This window comes from Lithobates pipiens, unplaced genomic scaffold, assembly GCF_037356315.1.
Source record: "Lithobates pipiens isolate NorthernLeopardFrog02 unplaced genomic scaffold, aLitPip1_a1.2 Scaffold_22, whole genome shotgun sequence".
NCBI classification, from domain to species: Eukaryota; Metazoa; Chordata; class Amphibia; order Anura; family Ranidae; genus Lithobates; species Lithobates pipiens.
In genome coordinates, this window is record NW_027507784.1 from 85,583,134 (window position 1) to 85,596,529 (window position 13,396).

Here is a 13,396-nt window from a genome sequence, read left to right on the forward strand (position 1 = left end):
TCCCACAGTACACAGAACATGGAAATGCAATTATTTTAGTAAATATAAACTGCTAAATACCTTTTCTCATCAGCAGTATATATATAGCAGTCTTGTGACTTCTATCAGTGTCTGGTTAAAGCTTGTAGGAGGAGTTTTCATGCTGCTTTGACTGTCCTATGAGGCCGGAGGACCCCTGGCCCTCTCTCTGGACAAGGATCCAGGGACACTGGGAGTGACTGGAAGATTAACATAGGTACTTACAGCCACCACAAGTTCCTTCTACTACACTGACATTCTTTTAAACCTTTTGGGTTAGGTGAAATGCACTGTAAGTTCCACAATTTCCCCCCCCAGTCACAAGGCTATAAAATGCTCCTGGTCATGGGGGTTTTGTTCCTCATCTGCCTTCCATCTACAGAGTTATGGTTGCAGTGGTCTTTTCTTCATTTAACAAAATTAAAGTGTTTCTAAACCCAGGAGGCTGGAGGACCCCTGACCCTATGTCTCGATAGTCTTCACATCACATGCATGTCCAGTGTTTTTCTTCTGCATCAAAAACACATGGAAAGTAGGCTAAAGAAGGAAGGAAGGGGGGAAGGGAGAAAGAAAGAAAGGAAGGGAGAAAGAAAGGAAGGGAGAAAGAAAGGAAGGGAGAAAGAAAGGAAGGGAGAAAGAAAGGAAGGGAGAAAGAAAGGAAGGGAGAAAGAAAGGAAGGGAGAAAGAAAGGAAGGGAGAAAGAAAGGAAGGGAGAAAGAAAGGAAGGGAGAAAGAAAGAAAGAAAGAAAGAAAGAAAGAAAGAAAGAAAGAAAGAAAGAAAGAAAGAAAGAAAGAAAGAAAGAAAGAGAGAAAGAAAGAAAGAAAGAAAGGGAGAAAGAAAGAAAGAAAGGAAGGGAGAAAGAAAGAAAGAAAGAAAGGAAGGGAGAAAGAAAGGAAGGGAGAAAGGGAGGAAGGAAGGGAGAAAGGGAGGGAGGGAGAAAGGAAGGGAGGGAGGGAGGGAGAAAGGAAGGGAGGGAGGGAGGGAGAAAGGAAGGGAGGGAGGGAGGGAGAAAGGAAGGGAGGGAGGGAGGGAGAAAGGAAGGGAGGGAGGGAGGGAGAAAGGAAGGGAGGGAGGGAGGGAGAAAGGGAGGAAGGAAAAAAAGGGAGGAAGGAAAAAAAGGGAGGGAGGGAGGGAGGGAGGAAGGGAGAAAGGAAGAAAGGAAGAAAGGAAGGAAGGAAGGAAGGAAGGGGAAGGGAAGGAAAAGGAAAGGAAAAAGGAAAGGAAGGGAGAAAAGAAAAGATAATAAAAGAAAAGATAATAAAAAGAAAAGAAACACTGCACAGGAACGCTTAAAAAAAAACAACACACATGCAGAAAAGCATCTGAAATGCATCCGGACTGCGTTTCTATGGTGTGAACTGGTCCTTACTCGGTCTTATCCAGAGATAAATTTGGGGACAGTGGAAGAAGGAGAGGATCAGAGGGGACAGGATCAAACAGACTTTTTTTTTTTTTTTTTATAAACACAGTGCAGAGGATTAACCCCTTAGGTTAAGTGAGTATAACGACCATGCTTTACTGCATATACAGACTGATTTTACTGTTGCAGTTTGTCTCATTTATGTAAACTGATACATTTTGCTGGAGAGCTTGAGCTTGTGAAAAACAACAGACGTGCTGGCTGGATTATGCAGCCATCGTATATTATGCTGGTCATACACTATACGAAAAACCCATTTTCGAAAAAACAGACATTCGGCCATGAGCGCAAACGATGGTGCCATCATGTAATGACCATTCTTGTTTGATTTTTTTAAATATACCTAGTGCAAACAGTTCAGATGGGAAACACATTACCCTTTCAATTTATCGTTTGCTCAGCAGAAAATTTCTAAAACTTGTCCTTCGTTTTTTTTTGGCTCAAAAACATCCCAACGATTATCGATTTTGTGCCCATTAACTGTCCAAAAAACGAACGAACTGTCTAAATGACCGAATTCCGGGCCGATTCTTCGTATAGTGTATGGCCAGCATAAGGATCGGTAAGCTGCTATATAATAAAATGTTTGCTTTTCGGTTTAATACAACTTTGACACAATTAAATAAAACTGACCAAAAACACTAAGTACAGGTAGATTTTATTTTGTCATGTAAATGTATAATCTGCAAATAAAATCTGATTTTACAAAAACCGATCAAAACCAGAAATACTTTTTCACTTTTAAAAGGAAACAAGAGAAAGTAAGGCTTGCAGCCAGTCTCACCTATTTTCTTGTAATAGATGGGGACGAAGACATTGATGGCTCGCTCCAGACCCATCAGCCCCATGCAGAGGACCACCAGAAGCTGCAGCAGAACATTCTTCTGCGGCCACAGATACGGAACGAGGAGGCGCACTTTCTTCCAGAAACCCTGCCATGTTGACTGGTTCTCATTCCTCAAAAGAGGCTAAGAGGATAGAAAAAGGGGGGGATAAAACCTTGAGCAGTCCATCTATGTCAGGTGAAGGCCAATCCAGCATGGAGAACACTCATGAAAATAAAACATGTATTCTTAGCCGCTCTGCTGAAAAGAAAACCCGCCCCCCCCCCCCACGCCTGCTTTGTTTGGATTGCACCATGCACAGTTTAAAGTGGTTCTAAAAGGCGGAAGTTTGTTTTATGTTATGCATTAAGATAAAAAAAAAAAAAAGTCTTCTGTGTGGAGCAGACCCCCCCCCTCATACTTACCCGAGCCACCCCCTCCTGATCCAGTTATGTTGCACGACAGCCTTGGCTGTCCGGGACACTTCCTTCTCATTTGCTCTGACGTCTGTGTAGACGAAACGCGGCGGATCGAGTCCTGCTAACATCATTGCGCCATTCTATATTGTCCTTGCAAATGCATTTATCTACATGTGAAACTCAAGTGTTTTTCCGATTTTAGCCCTTTTAAATAAATTCTATTATCTACGATATCACACTAAGTGGAACCGGTTTTAATCTTTTGATTACATCGTGTGAATACAGAGACCCGTTGTGGTCCTCTCTCCATTCATGAAAAATATATCTGCACATCACACTGGGAATCTGTTGATGAGGAGTGTTCGGTCTTGATCTGGGATAGCGATCGTAGATGTCACATCTTCATACATATGGTGATTAACACCACAAGCCTACATGACTTAAGAGGTGTATATGCCTTTAAGTCCATACATTCCGGTAAGCCTTTGCACAGTCGGTGGTGCTCTACAAATACTTTTTATTACCGTGTTTCCAGTGATGTCAATCAGCTGATTTTTGCACATTTATATCAAAAATTCTATATGGACTGTTTCCTTTTATATCACATGACTCTTTCCAATTAAATTGTATCCACTTACAACACTTTGTACTTTTATGTTGGTGGTTAATATTTTTTATATTTTCGCTTTATAGGGCTAAATGTTTTTTTTTTTTTTACATCTGGTCACACAGTTTTGTATTAATATAGGTTATAATACAATACAATATATATATATATATATATATATATATATATATATATATATATATATATATATATATATATATATATTTTTTATATCATATATTATATTGTGTTATAATATTATAATATAATATTGTATTATAACATATATAATATATTATATATATATTATATATGTTATACATATATTATATATGTTATAATACATTATATTATAATACATTATATACGTTATAATACTATGCGCTGCATATTATGATCTCATTGCTCTGTACAAATCCACTGCACAGAGGATGCAAGTATAACATTTATTAATTTTTTTGCTTTAAAAATAACAATAATCAATTTAAATCAGAGAGACAGACACTCTGAAGGACTAATCCAAAAAAAAAAAACAAAATATATATATATATATATATATATATATATATATATATATATATATATATATATATATATATATATATATATATATATATATATATATAGCAGCTTAACAATGCTTAGATGGTGGCTGGATTTGTTTTCTTTTTTCGTCTCCCCCCCCCCCCCCCCCCTTTATTTTCACCTGGTGGTCTGGCCAGTAAGTCTGTTATTTGTTACAATAATGCTGTCCAAAAGTGTCTCTGTTGCGCTTTCATTCAGAGTAGAGACACCTTAAGACAGGAGATGAGTTACTTGCCAGATCACCAGGTGAAAATATGGGAAAGAATCTTAAAAAAAGAAAACCAATGCAGGTAGCACATCTAAGAATTGTCAGGTACAATATAATAATTTGTTTTGGGTTTAATACTACTGTAAAGAAGAACCCCGGGCAAAAAAAAAAAAAAAAAAAAAAAAAAAAAAGAAGTATTTTCCCATGCAGTAGGGCATGCGCACCGCATGGTTAAAGCGGAGTTACGCCTGCCTCTTTAAAAATGAAAGTCAGCTGACTTTTAACATTAGGATACTTACCTGTCCTGGAGTCCAGCGATGTTGGCACCCCAGCCGATGTTTCCACGGGCCGGTTGGGTGCTGCCGCCGCCATTGTGGGCAAGGGAACCTCAGCAGTGTAGCCTTTCAGCTTCACGACGGAGTCCCTACTACGCATGCGTGAAGTGTGCTGCGCTCTCTCATTGGCCTGGCAGAAGGGAAGGGAGAAGGAGGGTGACCGAGCTGCCAACGTAATTCACCGCAGCCACGTCTCCTAAAAGTGGGGACAGGGTACCTGTAAAAAAAAAAAAAAAGACCCAGATACCCGCCTCCCGGAAGGGGAATCAGAAAAGCGGAAGTTCCACTTTTGGGCAGAAGTACGCTTTAACTGCTCGTTTTTGTCCAGGGGAACAAGGAGAAGCTATGAGGACTCATCCCTTGTGCTGACAGTAGGGAGGATCACTGGTTGTTAGGACACTGGCGGGTGGCGCTCCTAACAACCGAGACCCAGGAAACTGGAATGCATTAAAAAACACATCAAAATGCATCAGACCAGTGCATGCAGAAATGCATCTGCATTGCAAAAGTGTGTTATAAACCAGCCCTAATAGTTTGATTCTCTGACCTGGAACACAGCACCTACAGGAGGGGGCGGAGACAAGACCAGTCACCCTATACAAGGAGAGACTGTGGGAGGGGCCCAGCAGGTCCCACCCACTACAGGCTGTCTGCAGAAAACTACAGGAGGGGGGCGGAGACAAGACCAGTCACCCTATAAAAGGAGAGAAAGCAGCAGTGACTGGTCTTTATTACAGGAAGCTCCCGCACAGAGAAAGGCGCATTCCTCCCTACAGCGTGAACTCACTGGCCTTATGTGTAGAGCTGTAAAGTCCTGAACTCAGACTATTTGAGTTTGGAGACTTACGTCTGTATGCATGAGCCACTTCATATACAACATTCCTGCCAAGAAAGCATTACTATGTAAGCCGTCAGCGGTAGGGTGCCTTGAATTTGAATGTGTATGGCAGCGATTCTCAAACGGGGTTCCTCCAGAGGTTGCTAGGGGTTCCTTCAGCATTGGGCCATTTCTGCCTCTCGGATAAGTTCCCACCGACACCATTGATCTTTTTAGCTATCTGTAAGGAGATAATTCTTCCGAATGACCACAAGTGTAAGGACCATTCTTCCCACTGACCATCACACTAATGTATCATGAGTTGTAGATTTCTCATTTTTAGAAGGGGTTCCCCGAGACTGGAGAACTTTTTCAAGGGTTCCTCTGTGTTGAAAAGGTTGAGAAAGACTGGTGTATGGTCTACATGACAGGTGCAACGATTGTAGCAAACAAACCAATCGTCACCTATAAGCACATGAACAATTTGGGATGTATACATCTCAGTGTGCAAGAACCCCGACTGCCCAATCAAATCATCGTTTACTGAAATCCAATCTATGAAATATGACCTCTATTTACTTGCTGTCAGTTTATGGAATCTGTCTGACTGCATACATGTGCCAAATAAGCAATTACAGATTAAACATTACCATGTCCTCCTATAGGCCCCGAGCACTCAGTATAGACAGGTCAGTCTAGTGCTACAGAGACGGTACAATAGGCGACCTTACTCAGCAATCTGAGGCTGAAAAGTACAAAACACATCTCCGGGAAACTGCAATCCTTCCTGAAAGCCAATCAATGATGCATGCTGGGATTGGTGTAAAATACAATACAATACAATATATATATATATATATATATATATATATATATATATATATATATATATATATATATATATATACACACATATATACACACACATGGTTGCCACCTTTTCTTCAAGCCAAACCCGAACATTTTCACGGCGCACGGCAATTTTTTTGTAGTACACGCTATAGGATTGTAAAATACCTTGGGTTACCCAAAAAGAGTAGTAATGAAGTGTGCTACACAGAACAGTTGCTATAGCCAAATTGCATTAACAGTGGAGGGACTTAAATGGGCATGATTAAATAAAACAAAATCATTTAGTGTACCCATAAAATATGATTCGATTAATAAAAGAAATGTCAGTGACAATAGCCTACCTTAAAATTGGACACCGTCAGCCAGCAGGGCAGTGGACAGTGTCAGTAGGGCAGTAAATGGTGTCAGTAGAGCAGTAAATGGTGTCAGTAGGACAGTGTACAGTGTCAGTAGGGCAGTGGACAGTGTCAGTAGGGCAGTGGACAGTGTCAGTAGGGCAGTGGACAGTGTCAGTAGGGCAGTACATGGTGTCATTAGGGCAGTAAATTGTGTCATTAGGGCAGTAAATGGTGTCAGTAGATCAGTGGACAGTGTCAGTAGAGCAGTAAATGGTGTCAGTAGGGTAGTAAATTGTGTCAGTAGATCAGTGGACAGTGTCAGTAGAGCAGTAAATGGTGTCAGTATGGCAGTAAATGGTGTCAGTATGGCAGTAAATGGTGTCAGTATGGCAGTAAATGGTGTCAGTAGAGCAGTGGACAGTGTCAGTAGGGCAGTGTACAGTGTCAGTAGAGCAGTAAATTGTGTCAGTAGGGCAGTAAATGGTGTCAGTAGGGCAGTGGACAGTGTCAGTAGAGCAGTAAATGGTATCAGTAGGGCAGTGGACAGTGTCAGTAGGGCAGTACATGGTGTCAGTAGGGCAGTAAATGGTGTCAGTAGGGCAGTAAATGGTGTCAGTAGGGCAGTAAATGGTGTCAGTAGGGCAGTGGACAGTGTCAGTAGAGCAGTGGACAGTGTCAGTAGAGCAGTGGACAGTGTCAGTAGGGCAGTGTACAGTGTCAGTAGAGCAGTACATGGTGTCAGTAGGGCAGTACATGGTGTCAGTAGGGCAGTACATGGTGTCAGTAGGGCAGTACATGGTGTCAGTAGGGCAGTACATGGTGTCAGTAGGGCAGTAAATGGTGTCAGTAGGGCAGTAAATGGTGTCAGTAGGGCAGTAAATGGTGTCAGTAGGGCAGTAAATGGTGTCTGTAGGGCAGTAAATGGTGTCAGTAGGGCAGTAAATGGTGTCAGTAGAGCAGTGGACAGTGTCAGTAGAGCAGTAAATGGTGTCAGTAGGGCAGTGGACAGTGTCAGTAAAGCAGTAAATGGTGTCAGTAGGGCAGTGGACAGTGTCAGTAGGGCAGTGGACAGTGTCAGTAGGGCAGTGGACAGTGTCAGTAGGGCACTAAATTGTGTCAGTAGGGTAGTAAATTGTGTCAGTAGGGTAGTAAATTGTGTCAGTAGAGCAGTTGACAGTGTCAGTAGAGCAGTAAATGGTGTCAGTAGGGCGGTGCGGTGCGGTGTGACAAGAGGGGGTGCGGTGTGACAGGAGGTGGTGCTGCGGTGTGACAGGAGGTGGTGCTGCGGTGTGACAGGAGGGGATGCTGCGGTGTGATAGGAGGTGGTGCAGAGCGTGACAGGAGGTGGTGCAGAGTGTGACAGGAGGGGGTGCAGAGTGTGACAGGAGGGGGTGCAGAGTGTGACAGGAGGGGATGCGATGTGACAGGAGGGGGTGCAGAATGTGACAGGAGGGGGTGCAGAATGTGACAGGAGGGGGTGCAGAGTGTGACAGGAGAGGGTGCAGAGTGTGACAGGAGGGGGTGCGGTGTGACAGGAGGGACCCGTGCAAATACAGAGGAGGGGTGCAATTACAGAGAAATGAGGGACAATTACAGATGAAAGGGGTGCAAATACAGAGGAGAGGGGAAATTACAGAGGAGGGGGGGCAGTTACAGAGGGGGTGGCAAACACAGAAGGGTCAAAACATAAGGGAGAGAGAGGCGACAGGCAGCTGCTGGTGCAGAAGTTTTTAATAAAATAAATGCTTAAAAGCAATCCACTCACTCTGCATGTCAGAGCTGTATATGTCAGTCTGTGAAGTTGGCTGTCCCATCCTCCCCTCCGCTCCACGCTGCTCTTATCACTGAATCGGGAAACTCATGTGAACTCATGTGAACTGTCAGCCTCTGATGATGGAGGCGTGGTTAAGCCTCTGGAATGCTCCGATTAGTCACAGCATCCCAGGCTGGCAGCTCACTGCAGTCTCCCCGCAGCTCTGTATCCTCGGCTTCCTCCAGCGATTCAGTGATAAGAGCAGATCGGAGGGGGGATGGGACGTCCAACTTCACAGACTGACATATACAGCTCTGACATGGAGAGTGAGTGGTTTGCTTTTAAGCATTTATTTTATTAAAACCTTCCGCACCAGCAGCTGTCTGTCGCCTCTCTCTCCCATATGTTTTGATTGCTCTGTAATTGCTCCCCCCGCCCGCCGCTCCGATGCCCCTGCTGTCCAGGTCCCCCTGTGTGCTGGGGCTTGTAAAAGGAGGCCCCATGGTACCCCTGTCAGCTGTCCGGGTGTGAGGCAGAGGGAAACCCGGGCACAGCCTCCTAAACCCGTACTGTCCGGGTCAAAACCGGACAGGTGGCAACCCTAACACATACACATATATATATATACACATACACATACACACACACACACACACATACATACATACAACCAAACACACAGCACCTTGAAAAAAGTATTCATACCCCTTGAAATTTTCCACATTTTGTCATGTTACAACCAAAAACTTAAATGTATTTTATTGGGATTTTATGTGATAGACCAACACAAAGTGGCACATAATTGTGAAGTGGAAGGAAAATGATAAATGGTTTTCAAAATTTCTTACAAATAAATATGTGAAAAGTGTGGTGTACATTTGTATGGCGCCCCCCTCAGTCAATACTTTGTAGAACCTCCTTTCACTGCAATTATAGCTGCAAGTTTTTCTGGGGATGTCTCTACCAGCTTTGCACATCTAGAGAGGGACATTTTTGCTCATTCTTCTTCTTTGCAAAATATCTCAAGCTCTGTCAGATTGGATGGAGAGCATCTGTGAACAGCAATTTTCAAGTCTTGCCACAGATTCTCAATTGGATTTAGGTCTGGACTTTGGCTGGGCCATTCTAACACATGAATATGCTTTGATCTAAACCAGGGGGCTCCAAACTTTCTAAACAAAGGACCAGTTTACTATCCTTCGGAGTTCAGGGGGCGGACTGCGGCTAGTGGGAGTAGAAAATGCCCCAGCATCAGTGAAAGTAATAGTGCCCCATTGTTGGTATCAGTAGACAGAATACCACGCTATCGTTGGTATCTGTGGGAGGAATAGTGCTCCACCACTGGTGTCAATGGGAGTAATGGTGCCCCATCATTAGTGTCAGTTGTTGATAGACTAGTGCTCCAAGAACCGGATAGAGGCAAGCAAAGGGCCACATCTGGCCCCATGGCCGCAGTTTGGATACCCCTGATCTAAACTATTCCATTTTATCTCTGGCTATATGTTTAGGGTCGTTGTCCTGATTAAAGGTGAACCTCCACCCCAGTTTCAAGTCTTTTGCAGACTCCAATGCCGTGTTCACACGACTGGAATTTGACAGACTAGGTCCGACAGTCTTCCCGACGGACTTTCTGAACAAAAGGACTTGGCCACACAGGACCGGACTAAGTCCGTTCATTTTGAACGTGATGACGTAAACGGGACTAAACAAGGAAGTTCAATAGCCAATAGCTGCCCTCGTATATTGGATTCGGACTAGCGCACAGACAAATGGTTTTCCCGATTTTTAGTCCGTTGGATAGATTTGAAACATGTTTTATTTCTAGGTCCGTCTGACTTTTGGGAGAAGAAAGTCCACTGGAGCCCACACACGATCGAATTGTCCAACAGATTCCGGTCCGCCGGACCAAGTCTGCCGGAAAGTCCAATTGTGTGTAAGTGGCATAACAGGTTTTCTTCTAAGATTGCCCTGTATTTGGCTCCATCCATCTTCCCATCAACGCTGACCGGCTTCCCTGTCCCTGCTGAAGAAAAGAATCCCAACATGATGCTGCCCCCACCATGTTTCACAGTGAGGATGATGTGTTCAGGGTGATGTGCAATGTTAGTGTTCCACCACACATAGCATTTTGCTTTTTCCAATAATGACTTTCTTCTTGCCACTCTTCCATAAAGGCCAAATCTGTGGAGAGGGCGACTAATAGTTGTCCTGTGGACAGATTCTCCCACCTGAGCTGTTGATCTCTGCAGCTCCTCCATAGTTACCATGGACCTCTTGAATGCTCTCCTTGCCTGGCCTATCAGTTTAATTGAACAGCTATGTCTTGGTAGGTTTGCAGTTGTGCCATACTCTTTCCATTTTCGGATGATGGATTGAACAGAGCTCTGTGAGATGTTCAAAGATTGGGATATTTTTTTTTTTTTTTTTTTTTTTTTTTTTTTTTTTATAACCTAACCCTGCTTTGAACTTCTTCACAAGTTTATCCCTGACCTGTCTGGTGTGTTCCTTGGCCTTCATGATGCCGTTTGTTCACTAGGGTTCTCTAACAAACCTATCAGGGCTTCACAGAACAGCTGCAATTATACTGAGATTAAGTTACACACAGGTCAAATAAACCGGACATCTATCCACTGTAACTCTTCCTCCCCCCTCTCTCCATCACTCCCTCTTTCCCCATACCCACCTACGAGCCTCACAGACAGAGTCTAATGGATTACCATTACACCAAGAACCTGCAATAATGCTGGGACTTACTGTATTCATAAAACCATAACATTTCCTGTAAAGAGCAATTCATAACCAAGAGACTGCATGTTAGTAACTCAAAATTAGACAGACGAGGCCCTCGCCCACGTACAATTAGTTCCCAACAGGGGTACTTGGCGATACACCCGGTATCACACAAAGATACTTATAGTGGAGTCCTGCTATGTTTCCACTAGGAAGTCCATATGTTCCCATTATGCTTCTAAGACTTTCTACAGTTTTAGGTGTTCTAAATGTCTATTATATGCAATATCTTGTTTTTTTCTTCTGATTTCTTTTCACCTTTTGCAGTTTCACTGTATGCCAATGATAGCACTGTGTTCCAAGAGTGTAATGACGATTGGTTCCATGTCTCATTATTTGTAACATGCAGATTCATTAATAAAAATATTGAAAAAAAATAAAAAATGTACACACAGGTGGACACTATTTATTAATTAGGCATTTGGTTCCACTAGATTTTAGTTAGGGGTATCAGAGTAAAGGGGGCTGAATACAAATGCACTTGCAATGGTTGAACACCATTTATCATTTTCCTTCCACTTCACGATTATGTGCCACTTTGTGTTGGTCTATCACATAAAATTCCAATAATCCACGTCCCAAATTGCCTCAGTAAAACAAGCACTCTTATCCCTATTTTACATTGAGACATCAGACACTATCACCCAACATTCTACATCACTTCATGGAACACTCGTTCTCTCTACAAGAAATCTCTTCTCACATGACTCCCTTCCACCAAATGGCCTGGTACCCGCGTGCAGATCTTGCCAATACACTGGGCAAACTTAGGATCCAGGACACCTCCAACGCCTTAACCCCTCATATCCTCTAATCCATCCAATTAAGTAGTACATTATTTATGTGAAATGTCGGATATTGATAATTATAGTTTTCGGGGCAAATGTTCCCATGGGTAAATGCTACCCATTTCCGGGGTAAATGTTCACCTGCTTCCATTCCTTTGACCACAACTTTGGCAGAACCACCAGTTCATTACTCTTGTTAGACCAGATGCTGTGTTATTAGTTATCTCGTTAATGTTTATAGGCTCCAAACCATGCAGTTCTATCCTTACTATGTCATATTATGTTTATTACTTTATTGCCTTTGCTGGCAGGCTACTCCTACATCAACAAATCTTGTACTTTTATATGAAAATCAAATAAATAAATATAAATCAAATAAATAAATATAAATCAAATTATATATATATATATATTATATATTAAAAAGAAAAAAAATCCCAATAAAATACATTCATATTTTTTGGTTTTAACAAGGCAAAAATGTGGAAAATTTCAATAGGGTGTGAATACTTTTTCATGGCACTGTATATATTTTGTGTGTGTGGTGTGTATACATACGTGTGTGTGTGTGTGTGTGTGTGTGTGAGAGGAGAGAGAGAGAGAAGAGAGAGAAGAGAGAGAAGAGAGAGAAGAGAGAGAAGAGAGAGAAGAGAGAGAAGAGCTGACTATATATATATATATATATATATATATATATATATATATATATATATATATATATATATATATATATATATATATATATATATATATATATATATATATATAATGTATATATATTTTTTTCCCTTTTTTTGTTCAGTACAAAACAAAAAATAAATAAAAAAAAAAAAATAAAAAAAAAAAAAGGGGGGGGGGGCAGGTGGAGTAAAATAAGTGCATGTATTCTCTTTAGGATTGGGGACACCTCTCACCTGTGTGTTCTCAACGTCTCGCTCATCTTCATTGATAAGGATGACGTACGGTTTTCGTGGCCGGCCGGGGGCGAGAATTCCCAGGGTGAAGAGGAACAGCGTGCAGATGTAGCGCAAAGTCCACAGAGCAAACTCCACCTACATGGACAAAGGTCAGTTAGAAAGTGAGAAAGTCCATTTATACCATATCAAACATGGAATACACATGGGGGAGGGGCCTGGATGACAGTTAAAGACATGACATCTCTTGAATCTAATTAAAGATTCATTTCAAAATTACACTTCCCGTAACTGTCAATTATAGGATAAAACAACACAGATTTTCATTTTAAAGTGGATGAAAAAACAAAAAAAAATAAAAAATCAATGTAACAGTTTATTTAAAACACAAAGAGTTACATTCAAGGCATGCCACAGTTGCTTGTGCCATCTTGACCATCATGCCATTAAACTTAAAATACCTGGAAGGAGCATGTTGCTTGAGGCAACCAATCACACTGTAGCTGTCCTTTTTCTAACTGAAGAGATTTTTACCACCTATCATTTTCTCATCTTTCCATCTATAAAATCTTCTGCTCTTATTTTTTTAACTTTGGACAGTAAAACATTTTTTTTTTCTGCCAGTAAATACTTTATACAGCTCACTTCATGTTTGTCTGGTCATTAGCCTAGGCTTATAAAAAAAAAACACACACAGCTCTCTCTCTCTCACACTATGGTGAGAGTT

General features: G+C 41.9%; 1 protein-coding gene across 1 annotated transcript in view; it reads right to left on the minus strand.

The window, feature by feature from the left end:
• Positions 1–13,396, minus strand: part of ABCB6 (ATP binding cassette subfamily B member 6 (LAN blood group)) — a gene marked incomplete in the record, with an annotated part of 73,568 nt that overhangs the window by 48,714 nt on the left and 11,458 nt on the right. Inside the window, 2 exon segments of the mRNA XM_077447834.1 lie at positions 2,224–2,407; positions 12,670–12,807. Of these exon segments, the coding sequence (XP_077303960.1) occupies positions 2,224–2,407; positions 12,670–12,807 (322 nt within the window).